A 26,339-nucleotide genomic window follows, 5' to 3' on the forward strand; every position below is an offset into this window, starting at 1 on the left:
GCCATTTCATAATCGGGACCAAAACGTTACAGAACCTGCATTTGCGTTTACACCTTTCTGAATAATGAAAGGGTTGACTGTGTAGTCCTGACCTTCGTCCGACCAAGAAACAACAAGGAACTGTGGCACTGATGGAAGATTTGTCCGTGGCTGAGACTCTTAACTTTCGCTTGTGAGCAGACATAGTAGATGATGAGGAAACCATTGCAGAAGTAACCCCCATGATTACCGGCAACTCCGATGGCACGCTCCTTCCTTGTGGGGGGGCCCCTCTCTGAGGGCACTCCCGCCTTAGGTGATTGTTCACACCTCAGGTCACACCTCCCGAGAAACGGATGGAGGGATCAATCAGCATTTTAGGAAGGTACCAGCTCAGGTAATCACCCCGCCCTGGGCCTGGCCATTATCAGGGTGGTCGTACGTGTCCTACCTGTCTACCCGGGGTGGGGAATTACGCATTACCCCATCACCGGCTATGCGTGGATCGGCCTTCAGACATGCTCAGGGACGAAAAAGGAGAAAGGGAGGAACAAAGAAAAGGAAAGAAAAGAATAGAGATCTCAAACGCCGCAGAAGAAAGGAGGGTAAAGAGAAGAGGTAAGGAAGGACAGAGACTTGCCAGCAGAGAAAGTGAAGGAGAGAGACTGTTTTACAGTTTCATGCGGGATCCTGTGCTCGCTACACAAGTATCCACAAAAGAGTCGGGGGAGGGGGGGGGGGGGGGGGGGGTTGGTTTGGTGATGTGTCGACCGCCTCGCCTCAGTCAGCTGGTGTTTAAAAGTGCGGACAAGCCTCTCCGCCACGCCATTGGACGAAGGGTGGAAAGGGGCGCAACGGATATGTTTGATACTATTGGCCTGACAAAGGTCGTGGAAGGACGACGCCGTGAGTTGGGGACCATTATCAGAGACCAACGTGTGTGGCAAGCCCTAAATGGCGAGAACCTGGGCCAGGGCCGTGAGTGTAGCCTCCGTGGTGGTGGATTCCATGCGGACAACATATGGGTATTTGGAGTAGGCATCAACGATGAGTAACCACATGGACCCCAAAAACGGACCCGCAAAATCGATATGGATGGGATCCCAGGGCCGAAGTGGCACAGGCCAGGATGCAAATGACTGGGGGGGCTTGCCTGGTGACGCGCACAGACAGTGCACCCACAGACCAGGCGCTCAATATCACCATCGATGCTGGGCCAATACACATGCCAGCGAGCCAAAACCTTCATACAGGACATACCCCCGTACCCGTGGTGTTACAAACTGAGCACCTGAAGCCACAATTCCGGAGGGGTGACCACCCGGTGGGCATCCGACTCCATGGCCAACAGAAGGACATCATCAACCATGGAGAGCCTGTGGGACAGGTGGCACCAGGGGCTGAAATTTGACTGCATCCGACGAGTAACATAGGACAGCCACCAGTGGACCACGAAGCTGAGAACCTTCCGCAACACAGGGTCACAGCGGGTAGCTGCAGGAACATCAGCAGCCATAAGAGGAAAACCGTCCAGTGCATCCTGGGCGGCAGAATCAATGTGAAAGCAGAGTACCTTCTGTTGGTCAAAGGCACGATCGGGTCCTGCTGGGAGACGTGACAAAGCATCCGCATTAGCATGGTGGGCAGTGGGCTTACACCAGACGGTGTAAGTGTAATTACGTAAAAACAATTCCCACCACTGGAGACTTTGAGCTGTCCGCTCTCAAAGGTGAGAGTGGGGTCCGAAAAGTGTAACCAAGGGTTTATGGTCCGTCAGGAGGGTGAACTTTGCCCCAAAGAGATAGGTGTGAAATTTCTGGACAGCAAACACGATGCCAGGGCCTCCTTTTCAATCTGGGAATAGTTCCGTTGTACTGGGGTCAACGTCTTAGTGGCATAACCCTAAGGGCAAATGCCATTTTGCTAAGCCAGTGGCCTAAGTATTCCACTTCTGGTTGAAAAAAATAAAAAACAACACTCGTCCAGCCGAGAGGCAACCACATGGTAGTGTTGGGAATAATAGTTTGTCAGCAAAAGGCAGATCTCCTGGAAAGAGAGAGCCAAAGGATCGGACAACGGTGCCAACTTGTGGAGAAAAAAGAACATGTCCCAGGCATCAACTTTGTCCGTTAGCAACTGCAGCGACTTTTGTAAGATATCTAACTGCTGCTGCTGCATGAGCAGCCTCCATATCAACAACGACCATCATTTACCTCGTCGCCAAAATGTTGTAACTGCGGCCGGGACAGTCACGAGGTTGAAATGACAGAAAGCGTGGGGCGACCTGCAGAGAGGCCCGTGAACAACAACACAACGGGAGAGGATGGACACGACCAACGAAGGACAGAATGAACAGCAACAAGATCGAACAACGGAGTTACAAGGAAACCTAACAAACACGTCCACTCATACACAGAACAAGAAAGTAAGTAAGCTGTCTAACGCGAGGCGACGTGTCCACAGACATATGCGAGTTTAGACTGGCTGGCTGAGCGAGAGACAGGCGCTTAAGTACGCTATCAGGGGTGCTGCTATTGGCCACTGGGACTATGTGTTCCACTGTGGTGCCCTCACACTAAAAGCGGGCCAGGAGGTGCGCTCCACCCCAGCTTACAGCACGATGGTGCAGAGATCTCTAGGGGTCTTCGACATCCATGACGTCTGGCGCGGATTCAAATTCCATGGCGCGCATTACCAGACCCTCAACCATAGTTCTTTGATGTCCTTGTCAGGCATACCGATATCCTTAAACAGAACCCTGGTTGTCTTGTCCACTTTGTCCGAACAGTCACATGTCAAAAGTCAGTGTGCATGGTCCTCCAGAATTTGGTGCACTCTCTCATCATAATAACCCTCTGCAACTCATTTTCTGTATGGCAGCCAATGTTATGAGCAGACAGAAGGTATAGCCACGGATAGCCTTCTGTCTCCAATGTTTGCCACAGAGAGATCTGAGGAGGAGGCATTAGAGAAAACTAGATACAAGCCCACATGCTTCTTCAGCATGTGGAAGATATCTTTGTGTACTGGCGTCATGGTAGGGAAATGAGTTTCTGGAACATTTTAATTCAGACCACCCAGATTTTAAGTTCACTGTGGAACCAGAAAAGGATGGATAGTTGCCATTTCTGGATATACTTGTTGAAAGGTGAGCAGATTTGAGTTCTTTGGCCACAGTTTGTAGCAAAACTTACACACACACTGACTTATATCTACAAGCCAGCAGCTGTCACCACCCAGTGCAGAATAATGGTGTTCTGAAGACACTGGTCCATAGTGCACATAATCTTGCAAGACCCAGATATGACCTGGGATTACAAAAACCAGGAATTTTTAACATATCATGGCAATGTGACATACTGTACATTGTCCATACAAATAGGATAATGGAAATTTGTTGCAAAGAACATCAGAGAGACCATGTAATGACAAACTAAGCATGACAAATTACAAAGAACACATAATGCAATATTATACACATTGTAGAATGCTATATTTAAAGTTAAAGAACATTAGAAGTAAAACATTTCAGAAACTTATCAACTGTAGTACAGCAATCAAACTAATCAAACTTCACTCAAATGTCGACCAAACAATGAGTTTCAATACAGTTATCAGGTACACTATAAAATACAGAATGATAATTTACAACATAGCCTGCAAGCTACAGTCCATCACTATTCTACTGCTTTAGAGAAGTCAGGAAGCTTTCTGTGGTGGGTCACTTCAAGCAGTTCTATGCCCATCAGGTGCAACAATTCAGTTTGGTTTGTTGACTTTGTCTCTCCATCTACATAATCAATTTATTTATATTATCCAATATTTCATGTGTACTGGGAACGTCATCTATACTTTTCCTTCATCTTCATCATCCTCATCTACTTCCATATTTTTATTTCAGACAGCATCGCTAATGTCCAGTCATCTTTGATTTCCAAAATCAGTTCTTTGTTGTCAACAACTACCCAATGGTTCAAGATTTCAAGATCAGTACTGTACTGTACTGTACTGTACTGTAGAATATTACATCCACAATGGATGTCATTACTGTTGAAATCTATGCCACTACAGCATTTATCTGTTGTATTTCCTTCAATGGAACACTTGTTCCAGAAATTCCTAATAGTAGTCAGACCGACGCTCTGTCATGCCAGGCCTAGTGGATACACAATACTCTTAAGTTTTACAGATTCCAAGAACATTTTCATATCCTCATCCAAGTTTACTATTTAACTGAGCAATAAATTGTGATAATGAAGCTTAAATGGTCCCAGGATGCCCTGATCCCGCAGCTTAATTAATATCACCGTATTTTTTGGAAGAAACGAAGTTTTTACTTTTCCATATTCTGATTGCAATATATCAGCAGGTGGACCAGATGAACAGTGATCAAGGATTACTACAGCTGCTTCTCTCACCGTAAGTGGCCATAGGTGCTTTCTCACTGACAAAATAAATTCTTGTCAAAATCAGTTAGTTGGTGAAAATATCACTCGTCATCCAAGCATTCTTTGAAAGTCTGTAAGTGAACAATAATAATGACAAATTTACATGCTTGAAACATCTCAGGCTTTCACTTTAACCATACAAAGAGGTTTCAGCTTATAGCTGGCCAGTTTATCCAAGGCAAAGAAGAGGATTATTCTGCCTTTATCCATTTTCGAATAATCTTATTTCCTTTTTTTGGGGGGGGATTGACAGTTCTATTTGAAAGTAATTGATAATAAAGCACCATTTCATCACAATTAAAACTTGATGATTGTTTAAATCTTCATCCACCATTACTTTGTGTAGGATTTCAGAAGACAGTGACAGATCACTGTCATAACACCTTGCTTCTCCTTCAATGCTCATTTGGCAAATTTCATGGCAACTTTCCATCTTGAAAACCACCCATCAGAAGCTATAAACTATTTGCTGCCATATAAATGAAAGTGAAATTTTTCAGCTTGGGCTTTAATAAATCTGTATTAAATCTGTATTAAAAACCACCTATAAAGGCATTCATCAATTCACTACTTTTCATAATTTAGTCCCTTTTCTGTCAATTTCCACATCACTTTCAACTGTGTTTACTTCACTTTTAAGTTTATTCTCTTCTTTCACCCATCCTCTGGTTGTTCCTTCAGGTTAACTATACTTACTCAATAAGCTTTCTTCAGTTTAATAATTTATATTTTATCACTCACTGAATGCACTTTCCATTTCCGTGACACTGTAACAAGCACACAGATATCTAGACAATAAATGAATAATTATATTGCAGAAAGGTTATATGCAGACTGAAATGATTTTTTTTTTTTCAAGTTTATAAAATATATTGAGAGTGCAAAACTCATTCATAAATGACATTGTATTTTGGGGACTTCCTTTATACTGCATTGTATATCCATCCATGGTATATTGGACAGCGGTACATCGGGCTTCTATGGTAGTTCACTTCTGAATGTCTTAACTGAAGTTCCGTATCTTTAGTGTTAAGTTTAAACCAACTTTTATAAGTTCCATGGTTATGTGTATGTAGTTGCTACTTTCTGCAAATGCTTTTAAGTTTACCTTTGATTTGAACATTGCACATTCTATATTAAAAGCCCAAAATGTGTACAATGCTGCATGACAGGAAGATAAAAAAATGAATAACCATTATTACATTCTTCTATTGGGCAATATTCGGCGATAACATGCACTGGAAACCCATAAATAATGAAGCAGTTACCAATTTCACTCTACAACAAAACTTTATTCTCTGCTAAAATAATTCTTGGAGGGCACAAATTGCATGTACAACAGAAATAATTTTAAAAAATAAGAAATGGCACTGATTTAGATACTAAAAAAATTATTCCAGGATTGTGCCCTGATTTGCTAATGACACTAAATATTTTCTTTAATGTTTACCTTCCCAAATCGCAGATGACAATTCTCACATTCAGCTTGTACCTTCTGCCGAGTTTCACAATTTGTGCATACTAGCTCAGTGACATCTTTTCTGTTCACAGCATGGCTTTCATTTTCATCGTGGCAAAAGCGGCATGTATAAATTTTGTTGCAGCATGGCGTCTGAAAGTAGCAAATCACTGGAATTATTAAGCCTTGATTAATATAAATGAAAACAGTAAATAATTTAGAAATATTATTTTTAATGGCAATGAAGAAAACAGACCATTTTTACATTAAACTATTTTTCCACATAGCACTATGGTAAACCACAGTTGTTAATAAGTTGACTGCTAAGGGTTGTAAGTAACTTCAGTTAGTTTTCAGATTTTATTTTATTTTTTTTTTTTTTTTTTTTTTTTTTTTTTTTTTTTTTGGTGGTGGGGTGGGGTGGGGGGCAAAAAGCACATATAAATCAAATCTTTATTTCATCTAGTAGATGTTCATGATGCACTGTAAATGCTCACCAGTCTACTACAGCACTACTGATCCACCATGAGAAGCCTTCATGACACAACTCAGATGTTAGTTTGCAGAAGTTTTAATATTGCTACAGTTAATATTGAGAGATTAGTGGAAAAATTATTGCTCAATCAATATAAAATCTTTCTCCCAAAGGAAATGTCACTTGAAAAAATTATGAGACAGAAATGCTGGTCATATCTTCAGAGGGTCAGAACTACCAATAAACACACACAAAAGTATGTTACACTATACTACCTTTCAGAATTATTAGTTCCTTCATTGAGCAAAAGAATGGGAAACAAAGAACTTTATATCACCCCATCCTAAAACCAAACTGGTCCCTCTCATCCTGGGATCTGAGTGACACCCCCTTCCTTTACAACCTGCCTCAAACTTACTAATCTCTCCTTGCTTTGAGGAAGAACCAATAGGCCCAAAGCTAGGACAGTGTAGTATACATTTAAGTGTGTCCATCAGGAGTAATAATTAAATTTTGCTTTCTTATTTATTTTGACCTTAAGGTTACATCTAACTGACAACTCAGGAAAAAAAAGTTTAATCTTATGTTACACATTATTTTTTGTATGACTAATCATAACACTTTTTCATTGCTTTCTCATGTTGACAGCCAACATTAAGCAGTCTCGTCACTGTACCTGAAGTTGACCTTAACTGTATAATTAAGATTACAGTCCAAACTATTACTTGAACCAACTACTGTTATGGCATCATGTTTACAAAGAGCTTTTGGTTAAAGTGTACTTACAGTGTTGGCTGCTATTGAGTGGTGTGCAGATGTTGGCAATACTTTAACATTGGTCATATGCAATCAGGTGACGATATATGGTAGCCAATGAGGACCTCCAAAGCTAATGCTGTTTACAATTATTTTCAATATGCATAGCACCAGAATAATTTTTGATGATGTGGTTATTGTGAATTTTAAGGTTGCTTATTGATTCTCCTATTTCTTTGGTGACTGGAATAACTAAAGTAAAGGCGAGAGCTGGGTTAAGTTGGGGTACGAGCAGCCGAAACCAATGAATGAGAACGCAAAAAGCCTGATTGTGTTGAGACAGGTGCGGTAGTGTAGCCCACAGCCTAGGTCAGGTTGGAATGTGACAACTTGGTTGTGTGTTGGTACAGCCAACAAAAGCAAAAGTAAAAAATGTGGTTGTGGTGATAGACTGATCTGCACTTTAGCCTGAGGCTTAGGTTAGGTTCACATGTGATAATTTGCTTGTGAGTTGGTAAAGCCAGTGAATATCAACACAAAAATATGCTGAAGTGCCAAAGAAACTGGTACAGCCATCTGTATTCAAATACAGAGATATGTAAACGGATAGAATAAGGGACTGCAGTTGGCAATGCCTACAAAAGACAACAAGAGTCTGGTACAGTTGTTAGGTCAGTTACTGCTGCTACAATGGCAGGTTATCAAGATTTAAGTGAGTTTGAATGTGGTGTTAAAGTTGGCGCACAAGTGATGGGACACACCACCTCAAGGTAGCGATGAAATGGGAATTTTCCCATCTGACAATTTCACAAATGTACAATGAATATCAGGAATCCAGTAAAACATCAAATCTGACACTGCTGCAGCCAGAAAAAGATTCTGCAAGAAAGGGACCAATGGCGATTGAAAAATGTTCAACATGAGAGAAGGGAAACCCTTCCACAAATTGCTGCAGACTCCAGTGCAAGGCCATCAACAAGTGTCACCGTGTGAACCATTCAATGAAACATCATCGATTTGGGCTTTAGGAGCCAAAGGCCCACTTATGTATCCTTTATGACTGCACAACAAAGTTTTACACCCTGCCTGGGCCCATCACCACCAACACCAACATTGGACTGTTGATGACTGGAAACATGCTACCTGGCCAGCTGAGCCTAATTTCAAATTGTATTGAACAGATGGGCATGTACGGGTATGGAGACAATTTCATGAATCCATGGACCCTGAATGTCAGCAGGGGACTGTTCAAGCTGGTGAAGGCTCTGTAATGGTGTGGGGTATGTGCAACTGGAGTGAAATGCGACCCGATACGTCTAGATATGACTCTTACAGATGACATATAAGTAAGCATCCTGTCTGATAACCTGCATACATTCCAATGGAGCTGAACAATTCCTGCAGGACAGTACGACACCTCACACATCCAGAATTGCTACTGAATTGCTCCCAGAACACTCCTCCGAGTTTAAACACTTCTCCTTGCCACCAAATTCCCCAGAAATGAACATTATTGAGCATATCTGGAATGCCTACAACATGCTGTTTAGATGAGATCTTCATCCTCTCATGCTCTTATGGATTTATGGACAGCCCCGCAGGATTCATGGTGTCAATTCCCTCCAGCACTGCTTCAGACATTACTTGAGTCCTTCCCATGTCATTTTACAGCACTTTTGTGTGCCCGTGGGGGGCCCTTCACAATATTAGGTAGATGTACTAGTTTCTTTAGCTCTTCAGTGCAAGATTGCCACAATATACTTATGTGCATGATAGAACCCCCACCCCGAGCCATGGACCTTGCCGTTGGTGGGGAGGCTTGCGTGCCTCAGCGATACAGATGGCCGTACCGTAGGTGCAACCACAACGGAGGGGTATCTGTTGAAAGGCCAGACAAACGTATGGTTCCTGAAGAGGGGCAGCAGCCTTTTCCGTAGTTGCAGGGGCAACAGTCTGCATGATTGACTGATTTGGCCAAAACGGCCTTGCTGTGCTGCTGCTGCGAACGGCTGAAAGCAAGGGGAAACTACAGCCGTAATTTTTCTCGAGGGCATGCAGCTTTACTGTATGATTAAATGATGGCATCCTCTTGGGTAAAATATTCCGGAGGTAAAATAGTCCCCCATTCGGATCTCCAGGCAGCGACTATCAAGAGGACGTCGTTATCAGGAGAAAGAAAACTGGCATTCTACGGATCGGAGTGTGGAATGCCAGATCCCTTAATCGGGCAGGTAGATTAGAAAATTTAAAAAGGGAAATGGATAGGTTAAAGTTAGATATAGTGGGAATTAGTGAAGTTCGGTGGCAGGAGGAACAAGACTTTTGGTCAGGTGAATACAGGGTTATAAATACAAAATCAAACAGGGGTAATACAGGAGTAGGTTTAATAATGAATAAAAAAAGTAGGAGTGGGGGTAAGCTACTACAAACAGCATAGTGAACACATTATTGTGGCCAATATAGACACAAAGCCCACGCCTACTACAGTAGTACGAGTTTATATGCCAACTAGCTCTGCAGATGATGAAGAAATTGATGAAATGTATGATGAGATAAAAGAAATTATTCAGGTAGTGAAGGGAGACGAAAATTTAATAGTCATGGGTGACTGGAATTCGTCAGTAGGAAAAGGGAGAGAAGGAAACATAGTAGGTGAATATGGATTGCGGGGAAGAAATGAAAGAGGAAGCCGTGTGGTAGAATTTTGCACAGAGCATAACTTAATCACAGCTAATACTTGATTCAAGAATCATACAGAAGGTTGTATACATGGAAGAATCCTGGAGATACTAAAAGGTACCTGATAGATTATATAATGGTAAGACGGAGATTTAGGAATCAGGTTTTAAATTGTAAGACATTTCCAGGGGCAGATGTGGACTCGGACCACAATCTATTGGTTATGACCTGTAGATTACAACTGGAGAAACTACAAAAAGGTGCTAATTTAAGGAGATGGGACCTGCATAAACTGAAAGAACCAGAGGTTGTTCAGAGTTTCAGGGAGAGCATAAGGGAACAATTGACAGGAATGGGGGAAAGAAATACAGTAGAAGAAGAATGGGTAGCTCTGAGGGATGAAGTAGTGAAGGCAGCAGAAGATCAAGTAGGTAAAAAGACGAGGGCTAATAGAAATCCTTGGGTAACAGAAGAAATATTGAATTTAATTGATGAAAAGAGAAAATATAAAAATGCAGTAAATGAAGCAGGCAAAAAGTAATACAAACGTCTCAAAAATGAGATCAACAGGAAGTGCAAAATGGCTAAGCAGGGATGGCTAGAGGACAAATGTAAGGATGTAGAGGCTTATCTCAGTAGGGGTAGAAGAAAATATTACGGAAATGGAAGAGGATGTAGATGAAGATGAAATGGGAGATATGATACTGTATGAAGAGTTTGACAGAGCACTGAAAGACCTGCGTCGAAACAAGGCCCCCGGAGTAGACAACATTCCATTAGAACTAATGATGGCTTTGGGAGAGCCAGTCATGACAAACTCAACCATCTGGTGAGCAAGATGTATGAGACAGGCAAAATACCCTCAGACTTCAAGAAGAATATAATAATTCTAATCCCAAAGAAAGCAGATGTTGACAGATGTGAAAATTACCGAACTATCAGTTTAATAAGTCACAGCTGCAAAATACTAACACAAATTCTTTACAGACAAATGGAAAAAATTGGTAGAAGTGGACCTTGGGGAAGATCAGTTTGGATTCCGCAGAAATGTTGGAACACGTGAGGCAATACTAACCTTACGACTTATCGTAGAAGAAAGGCAAACCTACGTTTCTAGCATTTGTAGACTTAGAGAAAGCTTTTGACAATGTTAACTGAAATACTCTCTTTCAAATTCTGAAGGTGGCAGGGGTAAAATACAGGGAGCGTAAGGCTATTTACAATTTGTACAGAAACCAGATGGCAGTTATAAGATTCGAGGGGCATGAAAGGGAAGCAATGGTTGGGAGGGGAGTAAGGCAGGGTTGTAGCATCTCCCCGGCGTTATTCAATCTCTATATTGAGCAAGCAGTAAAGGAAACAAAAGAAAAATTCGGAGTAGGTATTAAAATTCATGGAGAAGACATAAAAACTTTGAGGCTCGCCGATGATAATGTAATTCTATCAGACAGAGCAAAGGACTTGGAAGAGCAGTTGAACGGAATGGTCAGTGAGGAGGATATAAGATGAACATCAACAAAAGCAAAACGAGGATAATGGAATGTAATCAAATTAAATCAGGTGATGCTGAGGGAATTAGACTAGAAAATGAGACACTTAAAGTAGTAAAGGAGTTTTGCTATTTAGAAAGTAAAATAACAGATGATGGTCGAAGTAGAGAGGATATAAAATGTAGACTGGCAATGGCGTTTCTGAAGAAGAGAAATTTGTTAACATCGAGTATAGATTTATGTATCAGGAATTCGTTTCTGAAAGTATTTGTATGGAGTGTAACCAAGTATGGAAGTGAAACATGGACGATAACTAGTTTGGACAAGAAGAGAATACAAGCTTTCAAAATGTGGTGCTACAGAAGAATGCTGAAGATTAGATGGGTAGATCACATAACTAATGAGGAGGTATTGAATAGAATTGGGGAGAAGAGGAGTTTGTGGCACAACTTGACAAAAAGAAGGGACCGGTTGGTAGGACATGTTTTGAGGCATCAAGGGATCACAAATTTAGCATTTGAGGGCAGCGTGGAGGGTAAAAATCGTAGAGGGAGACCAAGAGATGAATACACTAAGCAGATTCAGAAGGATGTAGGTTGCAGTAAGTACTGGGAGATGAAGAAGCTTGCACAGGATAGAGTAGCATGGAGAGCTGCATCAAACCAGTCTCAGGAATGAAGACCACAACAACAACTATGATAGCCTGAGAATATATTCATCATTGTAACAACCTATTTGTATGTGTTATTTACACTTTTGCTGAAAATTACAATCTAATCTTATGTAACAATGTATCATCTAATTTCGCTTATGAACCATAGGAAGTTACGAACCTACATCTCACTCTTGATTCATCGTGTTGACTTCCCATGATTCATCATATGAATCGTCAGCAACAGCAGCACAAAATAGTAAATCCACTAACACCTTAACTGCATTTTTACCTAGCTTTCCCCCTAAAGTATTAAATCACAGGTGATGTCCCTGTTTTACATAGTAATAATTTCCCAAAGAGTTAGATATGAGTTCTAACATTCTCCTCCTGTAACTACTACTCAGCAATAAGACCTACGTTGCATTTTATAGTCTGTACTATCGGAATGCTTCAGAACTTCCTTGAGTTGTCTGAATGGTTTTGTCCTCAGTCACTAAAGCACTTATGTTATTGGACACTGCTCGACTGAAGCTACCAAATTTGCAATGTCTGCTGGATCTTTTCCCTGTTTTGGAAAGCTTGACAGTAATAAAATCTTCTGGTCTACATCTAGTATTACTACTGTGGACTGCAGCACACAAACCTGTTAATCCTTCTTGCACTACAGCCAAACCAGCATGGAGATTCAATAGAAGCTGTTCTTTTTCCAGTATTGCGCACCACTATTGACATGGGTCAACTGAGCCTACAGATACCAACATGGCCTTCATCCCATGACATAATGGCATAGTTTTGTGTGATATGTGTGTGCAAGCAGAAGATAACAGCCACTGACAATATTTCTTTTGCACCTGTATTAGTTTTTGATATGTAGGTTGTGATAATCTGTAGCATAGCCCAATATTACCTTACACTGAAAGATGACAATCTGGTTGTGAGTTGGCTAAGCCAAAGAATGTCAAAACAAAATCTTAGACATGATGAAATACTGATATGTAGCTTAGCTGAGGTCTAGGTAAAGTATTTGACATTGTGCCACACTGCCAACTGTAAACAAAGGTAGTGAGTGGCAAAAGATTTTGTAAGTAACAGAACACAGTATGAAACTTCCTGGCAGATTAAAACTGTGTGCCCGACCGAGACTCGAACTCGGACCTTTGCCTTTCGCTCTCCTGTGTTCTCCAGAATGAGATTTTCACTCTGCAGCAGAGTGTTCGCTGATATGAAACTTCCTGGCAGATTAAAACTGTGTGCTCGACTGAGACTCAAACTCGCGACCTTTGCCTTTCGCGGGCAGGTGCTCTACCATCTGAGCTACTGAAGCACGGCTCACGCCCGGTACTCACAGCTTTACTTCTGCCAGTATCTCGTCTCCTACCTTCCAAACTTTATAGAAGCTCTCCTGCAAACCTTGCAGAACTAGCACTCCTGAAAGAAAGGATATTGCGGAGACATGGCTTAGCCACAGCCGGGATTACCTGGCAGAAGGACTCCGCCAGCTATAAGCTTATCCACCTAAAAACCCTGTAACAGTGACCCAGTTCTATAAATCCAGTAGGATCTCCAATTTCTTCTCAAATCCTTACGCCCACCACAGAACCTCTCCCAAGAGGTAAATTTTCTCATTTTTCATCCGACTTGAAACGGAACAGCCTGTGTGTACTATCTTGTCTTTCACAACAAATACAAACTACGCAATTGGATTGTAGCCAACAACTGTGCATGAGCAGCCTGTTGTGAACTTTAGCCGACGTACAATGTTCGTATAACTATCCACTAGTTGTTCTATGTGATTGAGCTCAACACACACATTTCATATCACAACTGCTGAAGGATTTCTTACATAGATATAGCAACTAAATTTGGTCTGTTAGGGCAATTTATCTATGTACAAAGTTTTCCACATTTCTGCCAAACCTGTGTTACAGAGCTGTTAATGTTATACTTCCACCTTACTGCCTCTGGGATCATCCACTGACAAACATAATTTCCTTCATATTTACACACAAAAACTACGGAGCTTAGTTAAATAGAATTAAAGCACACAACTGTTTACGTTACTGTCAACAAAATAATGCAATTAAAAAATATAAAAAAATACCTATTTCATACTGCATTATCTCATAACCAAGAGAGAAAAAGAGCTACAATTTGGCTACTTCAATTAAAAACGGAGCAATATTGAAGTTTTGCTTCGATCCCTTGCAAAACCTTGAGTAATGTGTGTAGAATAAAAATTATAAATAAATGTTCAGGCATTAAGTTAGAAAACAAATATGACAAATTCAGTACTGCACTCAGATTTAGGAATGATTTATTTTTCCTTTATTTAACTAGCTGCCACTGCCATAACACATGTGATACATTGCCCACAACAGCAAATACGCAAACAAAATACAAAGTCTCATACGAAATCAGTGAGCCCTTTTTTACTTGTCTGCATACTGTACATCCAAGTGAAGTCATTGATTATATGACATCATCAAAAATATGCCAAGGAACTGATATGTTCACAATAACGAAGGATTTAACAGGATATTGCGCGTATCTTTTGCGGCAAATATTAGCTATGTCTTTCTCAAATCAGTTTGTTCTCAGGCAACTGCTTCCTAGCAGCAGCACACAGCTGTTTCCTGTGCGAATCTGGCAAACATAATTAGCTCAATCACATCTCTGAAATTAAGTAAAGATTATACGCCTTGAAAAATAAAACAAAACTAAATAAAATTAACACCTATTTGACAAAACACCCGCATATAGAGACACGTAAGAAACCAAGACTGGTATAAGAAACTGATCCACATAGCGCGCGCAATCACACACGTCAGACAACACAATTTAAACTGAACAGTGAATATGTTTTCACATTAAACACAAACACACGAAATTTCCCACAATAGATCGCAAGAGCAGCACGGAAAGAAGAAAAGAGAACCCAATTTTCGAATAATCAAAGGAAGTTTTTTTATGCCTTCATCCTATTGAAGCCACAATTTTTTTCAGTAAAATGGAAATTACATGCACTTCGTTCTAGATAATCATTCAGCATTAAATATACAGTCACAACATAAAAAACTTACAACGAATTTTGATTTTCTTTTGTAGTGTGAGCACCCTACAGCCCCTGCTTCTTCCATTTTGATGATGCTGAGGTTTGACAACTATCGACAAAATCCAAATATTCAAGAACCGCACAGTAGCAGTCGATGTCATCCATCGATATGGTGCACAATGTGTTTATCGTATTTGTTTACTGTTTAAAGATTGGATGAAACAATTCAGCGTGGTAAGGAGGAAATAACAAATTGTCATTTAAGTGATTACACGTCGCTGTCAAGTACATGTTTTGAGGTTTACATAATATATAGAACTTAAATAGCCATAAATAGCGTACGTAATTGTCCGTCACGTCGTAGTACAAACAATTGGAGCGGTACTTCTCAAATGGAATACTAATGATGAATTTCCATTACTGTTTACGTGCATATTAATATTGCAATACGTTCAGTTGAATTTCCAGATCTATATTTGCACCTGATGAGAGGATGCTGCGAAGGTAAGGGAAGGTGTTAACTTCTTGAAAAACCATTCTATTGATGGCGATGTTTTTTCCCCCTTCCCAAGGTAGGGATTGTTTAAATATCTGCGGTTTTGCTAGTATACAGTTTGAGGCCATTCATTTTCTATGCTGCAGAGAAGTCATTCCGAATTAACACTAGTTCTTCTTCGAACTGAGGTGCGTATTGTATCTCAAATAATACTGCAGATAATGTTATATTCGTTACATTTAGACGGCTCAAATTAAACAGCTTCCCATCCATTCTGTTAGTTAACTGCATTCCTTGGGGGATATCATCTTTAGCTAACTGCCTGGTAGTCATAACATAAAAGGAAAATAATTTGGGAGCAATCATGCACCGTAACTTAACACCAATATGTCTCTTTCGGATTGGCCTACCACCAAAATCATTACCAATAACAGCTGCTGTCGTATCTGTGTAGAGCAATTTCGACGTGGCAAAGCATTTCTGTGAAAAACTATATAGATCTAAGATTTTTCATAAAACTTCTTGGTTTACAGAGTCAGATGCCTTAGTGAGGTCAATAATGGCAGTGTATGGCCTCCTGTTTTGTTCCCGTATTTTTCCTGACGCAGACGATCTGTGAATACCACGTATGTGGTTCCTCTAGAAAGCCTGAAGACTCACTGGTTCTATAGTAGTAATTTTTTGACTAAGGATGTATTACAATTTGAGTAATTAGCTCTTTCCAAGCCAGACAGCAAAGATATTCCACAGTAGTTATTGCAGTCTGTGCAGTCCTCTTTCTTAAATGTGGGAACCAGCAGACTATTTCTGAAATCAGGTGGCAGTTCTGTGTTCCAGATTTTGACAGTTTGTTCATGTAGGCCTATGTGTCTTATGAGTTCCTCAGGACATTATTTGAGAGCTTCCATTGGTATAGCATCAGAACTCATGGCCTTGTGTAGCTTTGCTTGATTGACACCACACTTAACTTCATTTAATGGTGATAGGGAGATATTTTCTTCTTTGGTGGGTACTTTTTGTATTATATCATACATTTGTTCATCAATAACAATGAGGGAGCATTGATATTTTTGAAGTGTACACTTGTCATTGGACCACAGTGGTTTTCTACCAGTGGTAGTTGGACCAAAAATTGCTTTTGTGGCTTGAAAAGATTATTGCATATCTTTGCCTGTTAGATATTGTACCTCTTTAGCTCTTATATCCACATTCTTCAGCATACAAGATTTCTTTTTAAATTTTCTTTGGCCAGACGAAAGACTTCTTTCTTAGTGATGAAGTTCATGTCTCTTCACCATCTTTACAAGGCTTTGATCTTCTCTGAGATCAGTGCTTCAATGTCATCATATTTTCATTGAACCCTCCTGATATTCCCTGGTTTAATATTCTAATGTTTCTTTGGGGACACCATTATGTTTTTGTTGTTGTTGTCTTCAGTCCTGAGACTGGTTTGATGCAGCTCTCCATGCTACTCTATCCTGTGCAAGCTTCTTCATCTCCCAGTACTTACTGCAACCTACATCCTTCTAAATCTGATTAGTTTATTCATCTCTTGGTCTCCCTCTACGATATTTTCCCTCCACGCTGCCCTCCAATGCTAAATTTGTGATCCCTTGATGCCTCAAAACATGTCCTACCAACCGGTCCCTTCTTTTTTGTCAAGTTGTGCCACAAACTCCTCTTCTCCCCAATTCTATTCAATACCTCCTCATTAGTTATGTGATCTATCCATCTAATCTTCAGCATTCTTCTGTAGCACCACATTTTGAAAGCTTGTATTCTCTTCTTGCCCAAACTATTTATCGTCCATGTTTCACTTCCATACATGGCTACACTCCATAGAAATACTTTCAGAAACAACTTCCTGACACTTAAATCTATACTTGATGTTAACAAATTTCTCTTCTTCAGAAACGCTTTTGTTGCCATTGCCAGTCTACATTTTATATCCTCTCTACTTCGACCATCATCAATTATTTTGCTCCCCAAATAGCAAAACTCCTTTACTACTTTAAGTGTCTCATTTCCTAATCTAATTCCCTCAGCATCACGCGACTTAATTCGACTACATTCCATGATCCTCGTTTTGCTTTTGTTGATGTTTACCTTATATCCTCCTTTCAAGACACTGTTCATTCCATTCAACTGCTCTTCCAAGTCCTTTACTGTCTCTGACAGAATTACAATGTCATCGGCAAACCTCAATGTTTTTATTTCTTCTCCATGGACTTTAATACCTACTCCGAATTTTTCTTTTGTTTCCTTCACTGCTTGCTCAATATAGAGACTGAATAACTTTGGGGATAGGCTACAACCCTGTCTCACTCATTTCCCAACCACTGCTTCCCTTTTATACCCCTCGACTCTTATGACTGCCATCTGGTTTCTGTACTAATTGTAAATAGCCTTTCGCTCCCTGTATTTTACCCCTGCCACCTTCAGAATTTGAAAGAGAGTATTCCAGTCAACATTGTCAAAAGCTTTCTCTAAGTCTACAAATGATAGAAATGTAGGTTTGCCTTTCCTTAATCTATTTTCTAAGATAAGTCGTAGGGTCAGTATTGCCTCACATGTTCCAATATTTCTGCGGAATCCAAACTGATCTTCGCTGAGGTGGGCTTCTACCAGTTTTTCCATTAGTCTGTAAAGAATACGTGTTAGTATTTTGCAACTGTGGCTTATTAAACTGATAGTTCGGTAATTTTCACATCTGTCAACACCTGCTTTCTTTGGGATTGGAATTATTATATTCTTCTAGAAGTCTGAGGGTATTTCGCCTGTCTCATACATGTTGCTCACCAGATGGTAGAGTTTTGTCAGAACTGGCTCTCACAAGGCCATCAGTAGTTCCAAAGGAATTTTGTCTACTCCTGGGGCCTTGTTTCAACTCAGGTCTTTCAGTGCTCTGTCAAACTCTTCATACAGTATCATATCTCCCATTTCATCTTCATCTACATCCTCTTCCATTTCCATAATATTGTCCTCAAGTACATCGCCCTTGTATAGACCCTCTATATATTCCTTCCACTTTTCTGCTTTCCCTTCTTTGCTTAGAACTGGGTTTCCATCTGAGCTCTTGATATTCATACAAGTGGCTCTCTTTTCTCCAAAGGTCTCTTTAATTTTCCTGCACTCAGTATCTGTCTTACTCCTAGTGAGATAAGCCTCTACATCCTTACATTTGTCCTCTAGTCATCACTGCTTAGCCATTTTGCACTTCCTGCCGATCTCATTTTTGAGATGTTTGTATTCCCTTTTGCCTGCTTCATTTACTGCGTTTCTATATTTTCTCCTGTCATCAATTAAATTCAATATTTCTTCTGTTACCCAAGGATTTCTACTTGATCCTCTGCTGCCTTCACACCCAAAATAGTGACTGTCGAATTCTCCCAGTGTTGTGTTGCATCACGATGATATCCCATACCCAGTGTCTGATGAAGCTCTTTTTTGTAATGTGAGGCATATTCTAACTATAAACTTCCCAGTGTCAAATGTGTGTTTATCGTTTTGGTCAGATAGTGACAAATACACGGTGGGTCTAATAAGTCAGTGATCTGCCCAATAGTCCTTATGTCCTGTCATTTTTAGTGGTGAAAATATCATATACATCTTAAGGACTATTACATAGTCAGATATGAGATTATGTTGCTACAATCTAGGGTGCTGCCATGATCTTTTAAAGTGATTGTTTTGCCGAAAGATGGTGTTGGTAATTGTTAATTCACATTCAGCATATTTTGCAAGTAGCGTAGTACCACTAGAGTTTTTGCTTCCATTGCCCTCCTTGCAAATGTCACCACTTGACACTGTGAATGCTGGGTTGGTAATTGCCGTAGTTCCTAGTAACATTAATTAATAAAAAAAATATTTCAGTACTCCACTGCAGAAATTGCCAGTGACGATTCGTACAAGTATGTAAGTCCATTGTATATAATTGTCAATACAGTGTTAATTAATCAACTCAACTAAAGATGAGAATGAGCTATCACACGTTAAATTGAAATTAATTTTGTGTGTGTTCTTTTATTGTGTTTTCCTCCATTATTGGAAAATTTAGGTGCCTCTTTATTCAGTTTTTTCGCCAAGTGTAATATTGTTTAATAATTTGTAAAAATAAGTTTTTGTATCTTTTTATTGTTTTCAGTTTCTTTCAATAAATGATCTTGATTTTGAAAACTGATGAACAATTGACAAAATATTTGTGGATGTTGTTGTTGTGGTCTTCAGTCCTGAGACTGGTTTGATGCAGCTCTCCATGCTACTCTATCCTGTGCAAGCTTCTTCATCTCCCAGTACCTACTTCAACCTACATCCTTCTGAATCTGCTTAGTGTATTCATATCTTGGTCTCCCTCTATGATTTTTACCCTCCACACTGCCCTCCAGTACTAAATTGGTAATCCCTTGATGTGTCAGAACATGTCCTACCAGCCAATCCCTTCTTGTAGTTAAGTTGTGCCACAAACTCCTCGTCTCCCCAATTCTATTCAATACCTCCTCATTAGTTATGTGATCTACCCTTCTAATCTTCAGCATTCTTCTGTGGATAAGTGGCAGCAAATGTGGTTCATGTTTGAGAATGCAGGAAACGGGCAGTTCGGAGTCGTGCTCACTTGGTCATTTGTTTCTGGTCATGATTGTACTGTATAACATTTTTCTAAATTTTAGCAAAACAATGATGAAAATTGTTTTTAGATGATAGAGAAGATGAAGTGCGATATTTTTTTCTGTAAGAAGATTATTTGAATTTGTAATAAGATAACATATGCGAATAGAAGATGATACATTTTAACTGTGCATAATGGGAGATACATGCAGCATAGATATGTTAACACTGACTGACTGTCTCAACAAACAAGTTATATTAGAAACAGAACTGCAGAAAATGTAAGTAATTTATTGCAAGATGAAATTAATAAATATAAATTACATAGAGGAAAAGATGGTGATGTCGAAACTACTTGTCTCCATGGTAAATATTTTTTTTCAAAAATATTGATTTCTAAAAGAGAGAGAGCGAGAAGGAAAGTTAACAACACAAAAGGCACGAGGAACTTGTTAAAAAAAACACTAACGATACTCATTTACAGCAAAGTTAGGGCAAAGCTTTTCCAAAATAGGCCTAATAGTACAACTAGAATGAAATCTGTATCTTGTTGCAACATAAAATTTTGTTTACATCGCTCAGTGGTAATGGTATTGATGAATATTTGAGCAAAATGACAACTCTGAAATGACATAATAACAAAATGACAGTGCTATGAACTCCAGTGGCTTTCACAGAAGTAAGATGCTCATCTTAGGAATTTTATACATGTAATGACAGCTGTGAAAATGGATATGTAGGCTAAATTAGGGGGAAAAGAAAATAGAAATTATTTTAGGTATTCAAGTGCCAGAAAATGCAACTGCCTACCTTAGAAAAGACAGCAGAAGAAAAATTGTTGATATGGGTTTTCTGGTTGATAACATAATGAACAGTGTGCACTAAAACTGTTGGGACAGTTGCAGTCTTTTCTTGGTGTGATGTGTTGCCTGTTGGTGCATCTTTGTACATTGGTCGAGCAGTGCTTTTCTAGTGTTTTGTTACATCTACATCTACTTGCATACTCTCCCTGTCACATGGTGCACACTGGACAGTACCTTGTATCACAACTTTACTGTTTGAGTTGCAAGTGGAATTAGGGAAGCATGATGGTCTATACATCTATACATGAACCCTAATTTCTATTATCTTGTCTTGGTGCTCTTTACACAAAATGTAATTTCTAGCAGTAGAATCATTCAGCAGTCGGCCTCAAGTAGTTGTTTATAGGTTTTCTCAATAGTGTTGCATCCACCATTTGAGTTCACGAAGCATTTATGTAATACTCATATGTTAATGGAACCTGCTGGTAACAAATCTAGCATCATCCCTCTGAATCACTTCAGTGTATTTCTCCAACCTCATGTGGTGGAAAACTGAAACACTCAAGCAGATGCAAGAATGGGTTGCACCAGTGTTCTGTACACATTCTCCTTTGTAGATGAGCAAACTTTTTTCTAATATTTTCCCAGTTCTCCATTTGCCTTCCCTACTACTGACCTTACATAATTGTTCCAATTCATGTTGCTTCACAACTGTTTGCCTAAGCATTTAATTATCTTGAGAGTCAAGTAGCACATCACCAATACTTAATCCGAACAGTGTTGTTTTTCCACATAATCTGCAATAACTTACGTTTTCCTACATTTGGAACATGCTGCCATTTGTCATGCCATATAGAAATTTTGTTAAAGTCATCTTGTATCCTCTTACAGTCATGCAACGATGACTTACTGCTCACCTTATCCATCAGAAAATTTATATATGTGTGGGGTGTTTTATGGGTGGTTGGATGTAGATGGTTTTAAAGCTCCCTTTGGTGTGAATTTATGTTGAGTTTCATCCATCATCCATTTGTTCCATTCCTCTCTCATATACACTTAAAGTGGTTTATTTATTGAGGCATCAAGAGATTGCAATTGTGAGGCAAGTCCTCTCGGAAAAACAGCAAGCTCTATATTTTCCTGTGGTAATTTTTCTTTCAGAGGATTTTTATAATGACTACTAGACTGATCTAACACAAGAAGAGAACTTTTCTTCAACAAAGCATCTTTCCTTTTCTCCTACACTCTGTTAATCCATAACTTCATACCAGCATCACCCATCCAACCCTTGTTCTACTGTACCGCTAGCTTATGAGCATGTATTTGAATCATTTTTGTATTAATAACGTTGCCATTTTGATAGAGTCCTTGAGTTCAATTCAATATGTCATCTTCTAGTTTTGGCCGTTTTACTTTCAATCCTCTATTTGCACATTTAGTCTTCACCCCCTGCGGGTCTGGGGGTTAGAATAGGCCTGAGGTATTCATGCTTCTCATAAGAGGTGACTAAAAGGAGTCTAACACATTTTGGTCTTTATGTGATGGTCCCCTGTTGGGTTTGACCTCCATTCTTCACAATTTTCCCAAAGAGTGAGCCAATTGGGGACGGACACCTTACATGGTGAGACATGTCCACTGTGCATTGAGATCTTTAGCCCACTTTCTCGTCGTCGCATTGCAGTCCCACTCGTTCTCCATCTCTTGGGCGGGGACACCTTCCTGGGTGAATTTTCCACAATGCGCTATGCACTGTCGCTTTCTGCACTGACGATGGCCATGGACTACTTTGCACCTCATATCCAGCATGGTAGCCAGTCCGTTGAGGTGGGGCCGCCATGTTCCCTGTTGGTTGTAGACCCTGACCACACAGGGATTGCTCTGATGCTGCCTGCACTGATAACTCCCCACTTATGCCAAGGGGTAGATGGCCATCCCCTGGAGCATCGGGACTCCCAACAAATGCCATCCTGCCGGGTGGCCTTTGCTGCAGTGGGTGGCGCCCGTGGACAAGCCTCCTCTGCTCAATCACGGGCATTACTCACTTGTGACAAGCTGGGGGTGTTTCCGTTACTATCACGCCCCATAAGAGCTTAAATAAGGTCCAGGGTATTATCTTCCACAAGAGGTCTTCTTTTACAGTCCGATGACCAGCTGCTTAGTCAGAGTGGGTGGCATCAGGTTGGATGAGACACAATGAAGTGTAATACATCATCTCTTGCTGGTGGTCAAACACCGGCAGTCTCTAAGCATTCACAGGCTCAATTCAGCACACAGAAGTACGACCCCAAATCCTTCCCCTCCCTGGCCACATCATGGGAGGAACGCCAAGCTAAGGATGGCAGCGAATCTTATTCTCCCCGGTACCTAGTACTTACGCAAGCTTATGGGGAATCATTTGTGTTCATGAAGCCTCAGTTCTTTGTAGAGCATTTAGAGGACAAGTTTGGGGAGGTGGAGGGCTTGTCCAAAATGCGGTCTGGGTGAGTCTTGGTAAAAAAAACAGCATCCTCTGCCCAATTACGGGCATTACTCACTTGTGAAAAGCTGGGGGTTTTTCTGTTACTATCACGCCCCATAAGAGCTTAAATAAGGTCCAGGGTATTATCTTCCACAAGAGGTCTTCTTTTACAGTCCGATGACAAGGTGCATTCCAACTTCGAGAGACGAGGTGTCCATTTCATCGGGCATGTCCACCAGGGTCAGAGGGATAATCAGGTTGACACTGGTGCCTTCATCTTGGCTTTCGAGGGTGACACATCACCTGAAAAGGTGAAGGTGATGGTCTACCGCTCTGGTTTAAAGCCATATATCCCTCCCCCAATGTGGTGCTTTAAATGCTGGAAGTTTGGCAATTGTCTTCCTGCTGTACTTCCAGCCTGTATGTCGAGATTGTGGTCATCCATACCATCCCAATACTCCATGTGCCCCGCCTCCTATCTGCGTCAGCTGTGGAGAGCACCATTCTCCTTGTTCGCCAGACTGTAGGATTCTTCAAAAGGAAAGAAAAATAATGGAATACGAGGCCCTGGACCCACTGACATAGACTGAGGCTAAAAGGAAATTTGAAAGGCTTCATCCCGTGCGCATGACATCATCTTATGCTGTCACTATAACTACTGTTACAGCCCCATCCATTGCAGCACTTCCAGTGAGTTCTCAGAGCCATAAGACTACATCTGCCCCCTTGATGGTGGGGGCACTTCCCTTCTTGTTGCTCCCACACCACCTACTTCAGGAGCAGACCCCCCCCCCCGCAACTATCTGGGACATCAGTCCCCACTTCTAAGCCAGAGAAGTGTAAGTCTTCTTCGGCTCCTCTCATTAGGAAGGGGTCCCTTGGGTCACTACCTTCCCAGGTTCCTACCAGTGACAAAGCTGACGCCTGCCAGTGGTTGAAGCAGCCATAGGTAGCTGGTTGTAGGGCTTCAGGGTCCTCCTTAGTCCTGGAGACAGAATCAAAGAAGCCCTCCCAGCTAGAGAAAACCAAGGAACAGTGCAGGAAATTGAAAAAGAAGACCCCCACGGACAAGGAAATTGTGGTGGCATCCACATCACCGCTACCTACAAGCTCTGCATCTGAGGATGAGGTGGAGATTCTGGCATCCGCCGAGGAACTAGATCTCGCCAGACTCTCAGACATGATGGATATAGACTGCTCAGGTAAAAAGTCGGTGGCAGCAGGTGACCCTGCCTCATTGAATGTTCCATGCCTTCCCAGTGTCACAATGAATTTATCCTCCATTGTAATTGTGGTGGTTTTTTCCAGCACCTGGCTGAGTTACGGCAGCTGTTAAACTCAACACCTGCTTTCTGAATTGCCCTTCAGGAAACCCGGTTCCCAGCAATGCGGACCCTTGCCCTCCGTGGCTATAAGGGATATTACAGGAACTGTAGTGACTATAATTGAGTGTCAGGTGGAGTTTGCGTTTATGTCCTAAACTCAGTCTGTAGTGAAAATGTGCCCCTTCAAACCCCTCTTGAAGCTGTGGCTGTTATGATAAGGACGATGCGGGAAATAACTTTCTGCAACATATATCTTCCTCCATATGGTGCAGTACCTGTGAATGCTTTGGCTGCACTGATTGCTCAACTCCCTAAACTCTTCCTACTTTTGGGAGATTTTAACACTCGTAACCCCTTGTGGAGTGGCACCATGCTTACTGGCCAAGGCAAAGATGTAAAACTTTACTGTCTCAGTTTGACCTCTGCCTCTTAAACACTGGGGCCACTACACACTTCAGTATGGCTCATGGCAGTTACTCAGCCTTTGATTTATCACTTTGTAACCCAGGACTTCTTCCATCTGTCCACTGGAGAGCACATGATGACCTGTGTGGTAGTGACTACTTCTCCATCTTCCTGTCACAGCCCTGGCATCAGGCCCACGGACACCTGCCCAGATTGGTGTTAAACAAGGCGGACAGGGAAACTTTCACCTCTGCTGTCACCGTTGAATCTCCCCCACGTGGTATCATCAATGTGGTGGTTGAGCAGGTGACTACAACAATCGTTTCTGTGGCCGAAAGCGCGATCCCTCGCTGTTTAGTGTTCCTCCAGCAAAAGGCAGTCCCTTGGTGGTCGCCAGAAGTCGCTGAAGCAATTCAGGAGCGTCGGCAAGCTCTATAGCAGCATAAGTGGTACCCTTCCCTGGAGCACCTCATAGCCTTTAAACGGTTCCATGCCCGCCTTCACCAACTTATCAGATGACAAAAGCATTGGGCGCCATATGTCACCTTCCCAAGTCTGGGCAAAGATCAAACATGTTTTTGGGTACCAGATGCCAACAGGTGTTCCTGGTGTTAACATAAATGCCATGTTCTCTACCGACACAAACACGATTGCCAAGCACTTTGCTGAGCACACCCTCGAGCCTTCACATTGGAGAATTACCCCCCAGCTTTTTGCACTCTCAAACGGCGGCTGGAATGGAAAGTCCTCTCTTCACTACACTCCACAGTGAATCCTATAATGCCCCATTTACAGAATGGGAGCTCCTCAGTGCCCTTGGACATTGACCCGACACATCTCGTGGGCCAGATCAGATCCACAGTCAGATGATTAAACATCTCTCATCTGACTACAAGCAACATCTCCTCGTCATCGTCAAGTGAATCTGATGTGATGGCATCTTTCCATCACAATGGTGGGAGAGCACCATCATTCCAGTGCTCAAGCCTGGTAAAAACCCGCTTGGTGTGGATAGCTATCAGCTCATCAGCCTCACCAACGTTCTTTGCAAGCTGCTGGAACGTATGGTGTGTCGGCGGTTGGGTTGGGTCCTGGAGTTATGTGGCCTACTGGCTCCATGTGAGGGTGGCTTCCACCAGGGTCGCTCTACCACTGATAATCTTGTGTCCCTCGAGTCTCCCATCCGAACAGCCTTTTCCAGGCACCAACACCTGGTTGCCATCTTTTTTTATTTATGAAAAGCATATGAATCAC

General features: G+C 41.2%; 2 protein-coding genes across 8 annotated transcripts in view; one reads left to right on the forward strand and one right to left on the reverse strand.

The window, feature by feature from the left end:
- LOC126271887 (RING finger and CHY zinc finger domain-containing protein 1) overlaps positions 1–15,193 on the reverse strand; it is an 81,767-nt gene extending 66,574 nt beyond the window's left edge. For 2 of the 5 annotated variants that reach the window (XM_049974263.1, XM_049974262.1), the window contains exons 1-2: positions 15,022–15,191; positions 5,878–6,056 (exon numbers count right to left, since the gene is read on the reverse strand). In XM_049974263.1, the coding sequence (XP_049830220.1) occupies positions 5,878–6,056; positions 15,022–15,154 (312 nt within the window). In that variant the 5' untranslated portion in view covers positions 15,155–15,191. Of the gene's footprint in view, positions 1–5,877; positions 6,057–15,021 lie in introns of all 5 variants that reach the window. The other 3 variants (XM_049974265.1, XM_049974264.1, XM_049974266.1) reach the window with 2 other exon arrangements.
- LOC126271886 (adenylyltransferase and sulfurtransferase MOCS3) overlaps positions 15,143–26,339 on the forward strand; it is a 168,935-nt gene continuing 157,738 nt past the window's right edge. Inside the window, exon 1 of one of the 3 annotated variants that reach the window (XM_049974259.1) lies at positions 15,143–15,227. Coding sequence is in view for 1 of the 3 variants with exons in the window: in XM_049974257.1 (XP_049830214.1) it covers positions 15,479–15,497 (19 nt within the window). In the remaining 2 variants the exon portion in view is untranslated. Of the gene's footprint in view, positions 15,498–15,584; positions 15,678–26,339 lie in introns of those variants that run through there. The other 2 variants (XM_049974257.1, XM_049974260.1) reach the window with 2 other exon arrangements.

Source organism: Schistocerca gregaria, chromosome 5 (assembly GCF_023897955.1).
Source record: "Schistocerca gregaria isolate iqSchGreg1 chromosome 5, iqSchGreg1.2, whole genome shotgun sequence".
Taxonomy (NCBI): domain Eukaryota; kingdom Metazoa; phylum Arthropoda; class Insecta; order Orthoptera; family Acrididae; genus Schistocerca; species Schistocerca gregaria.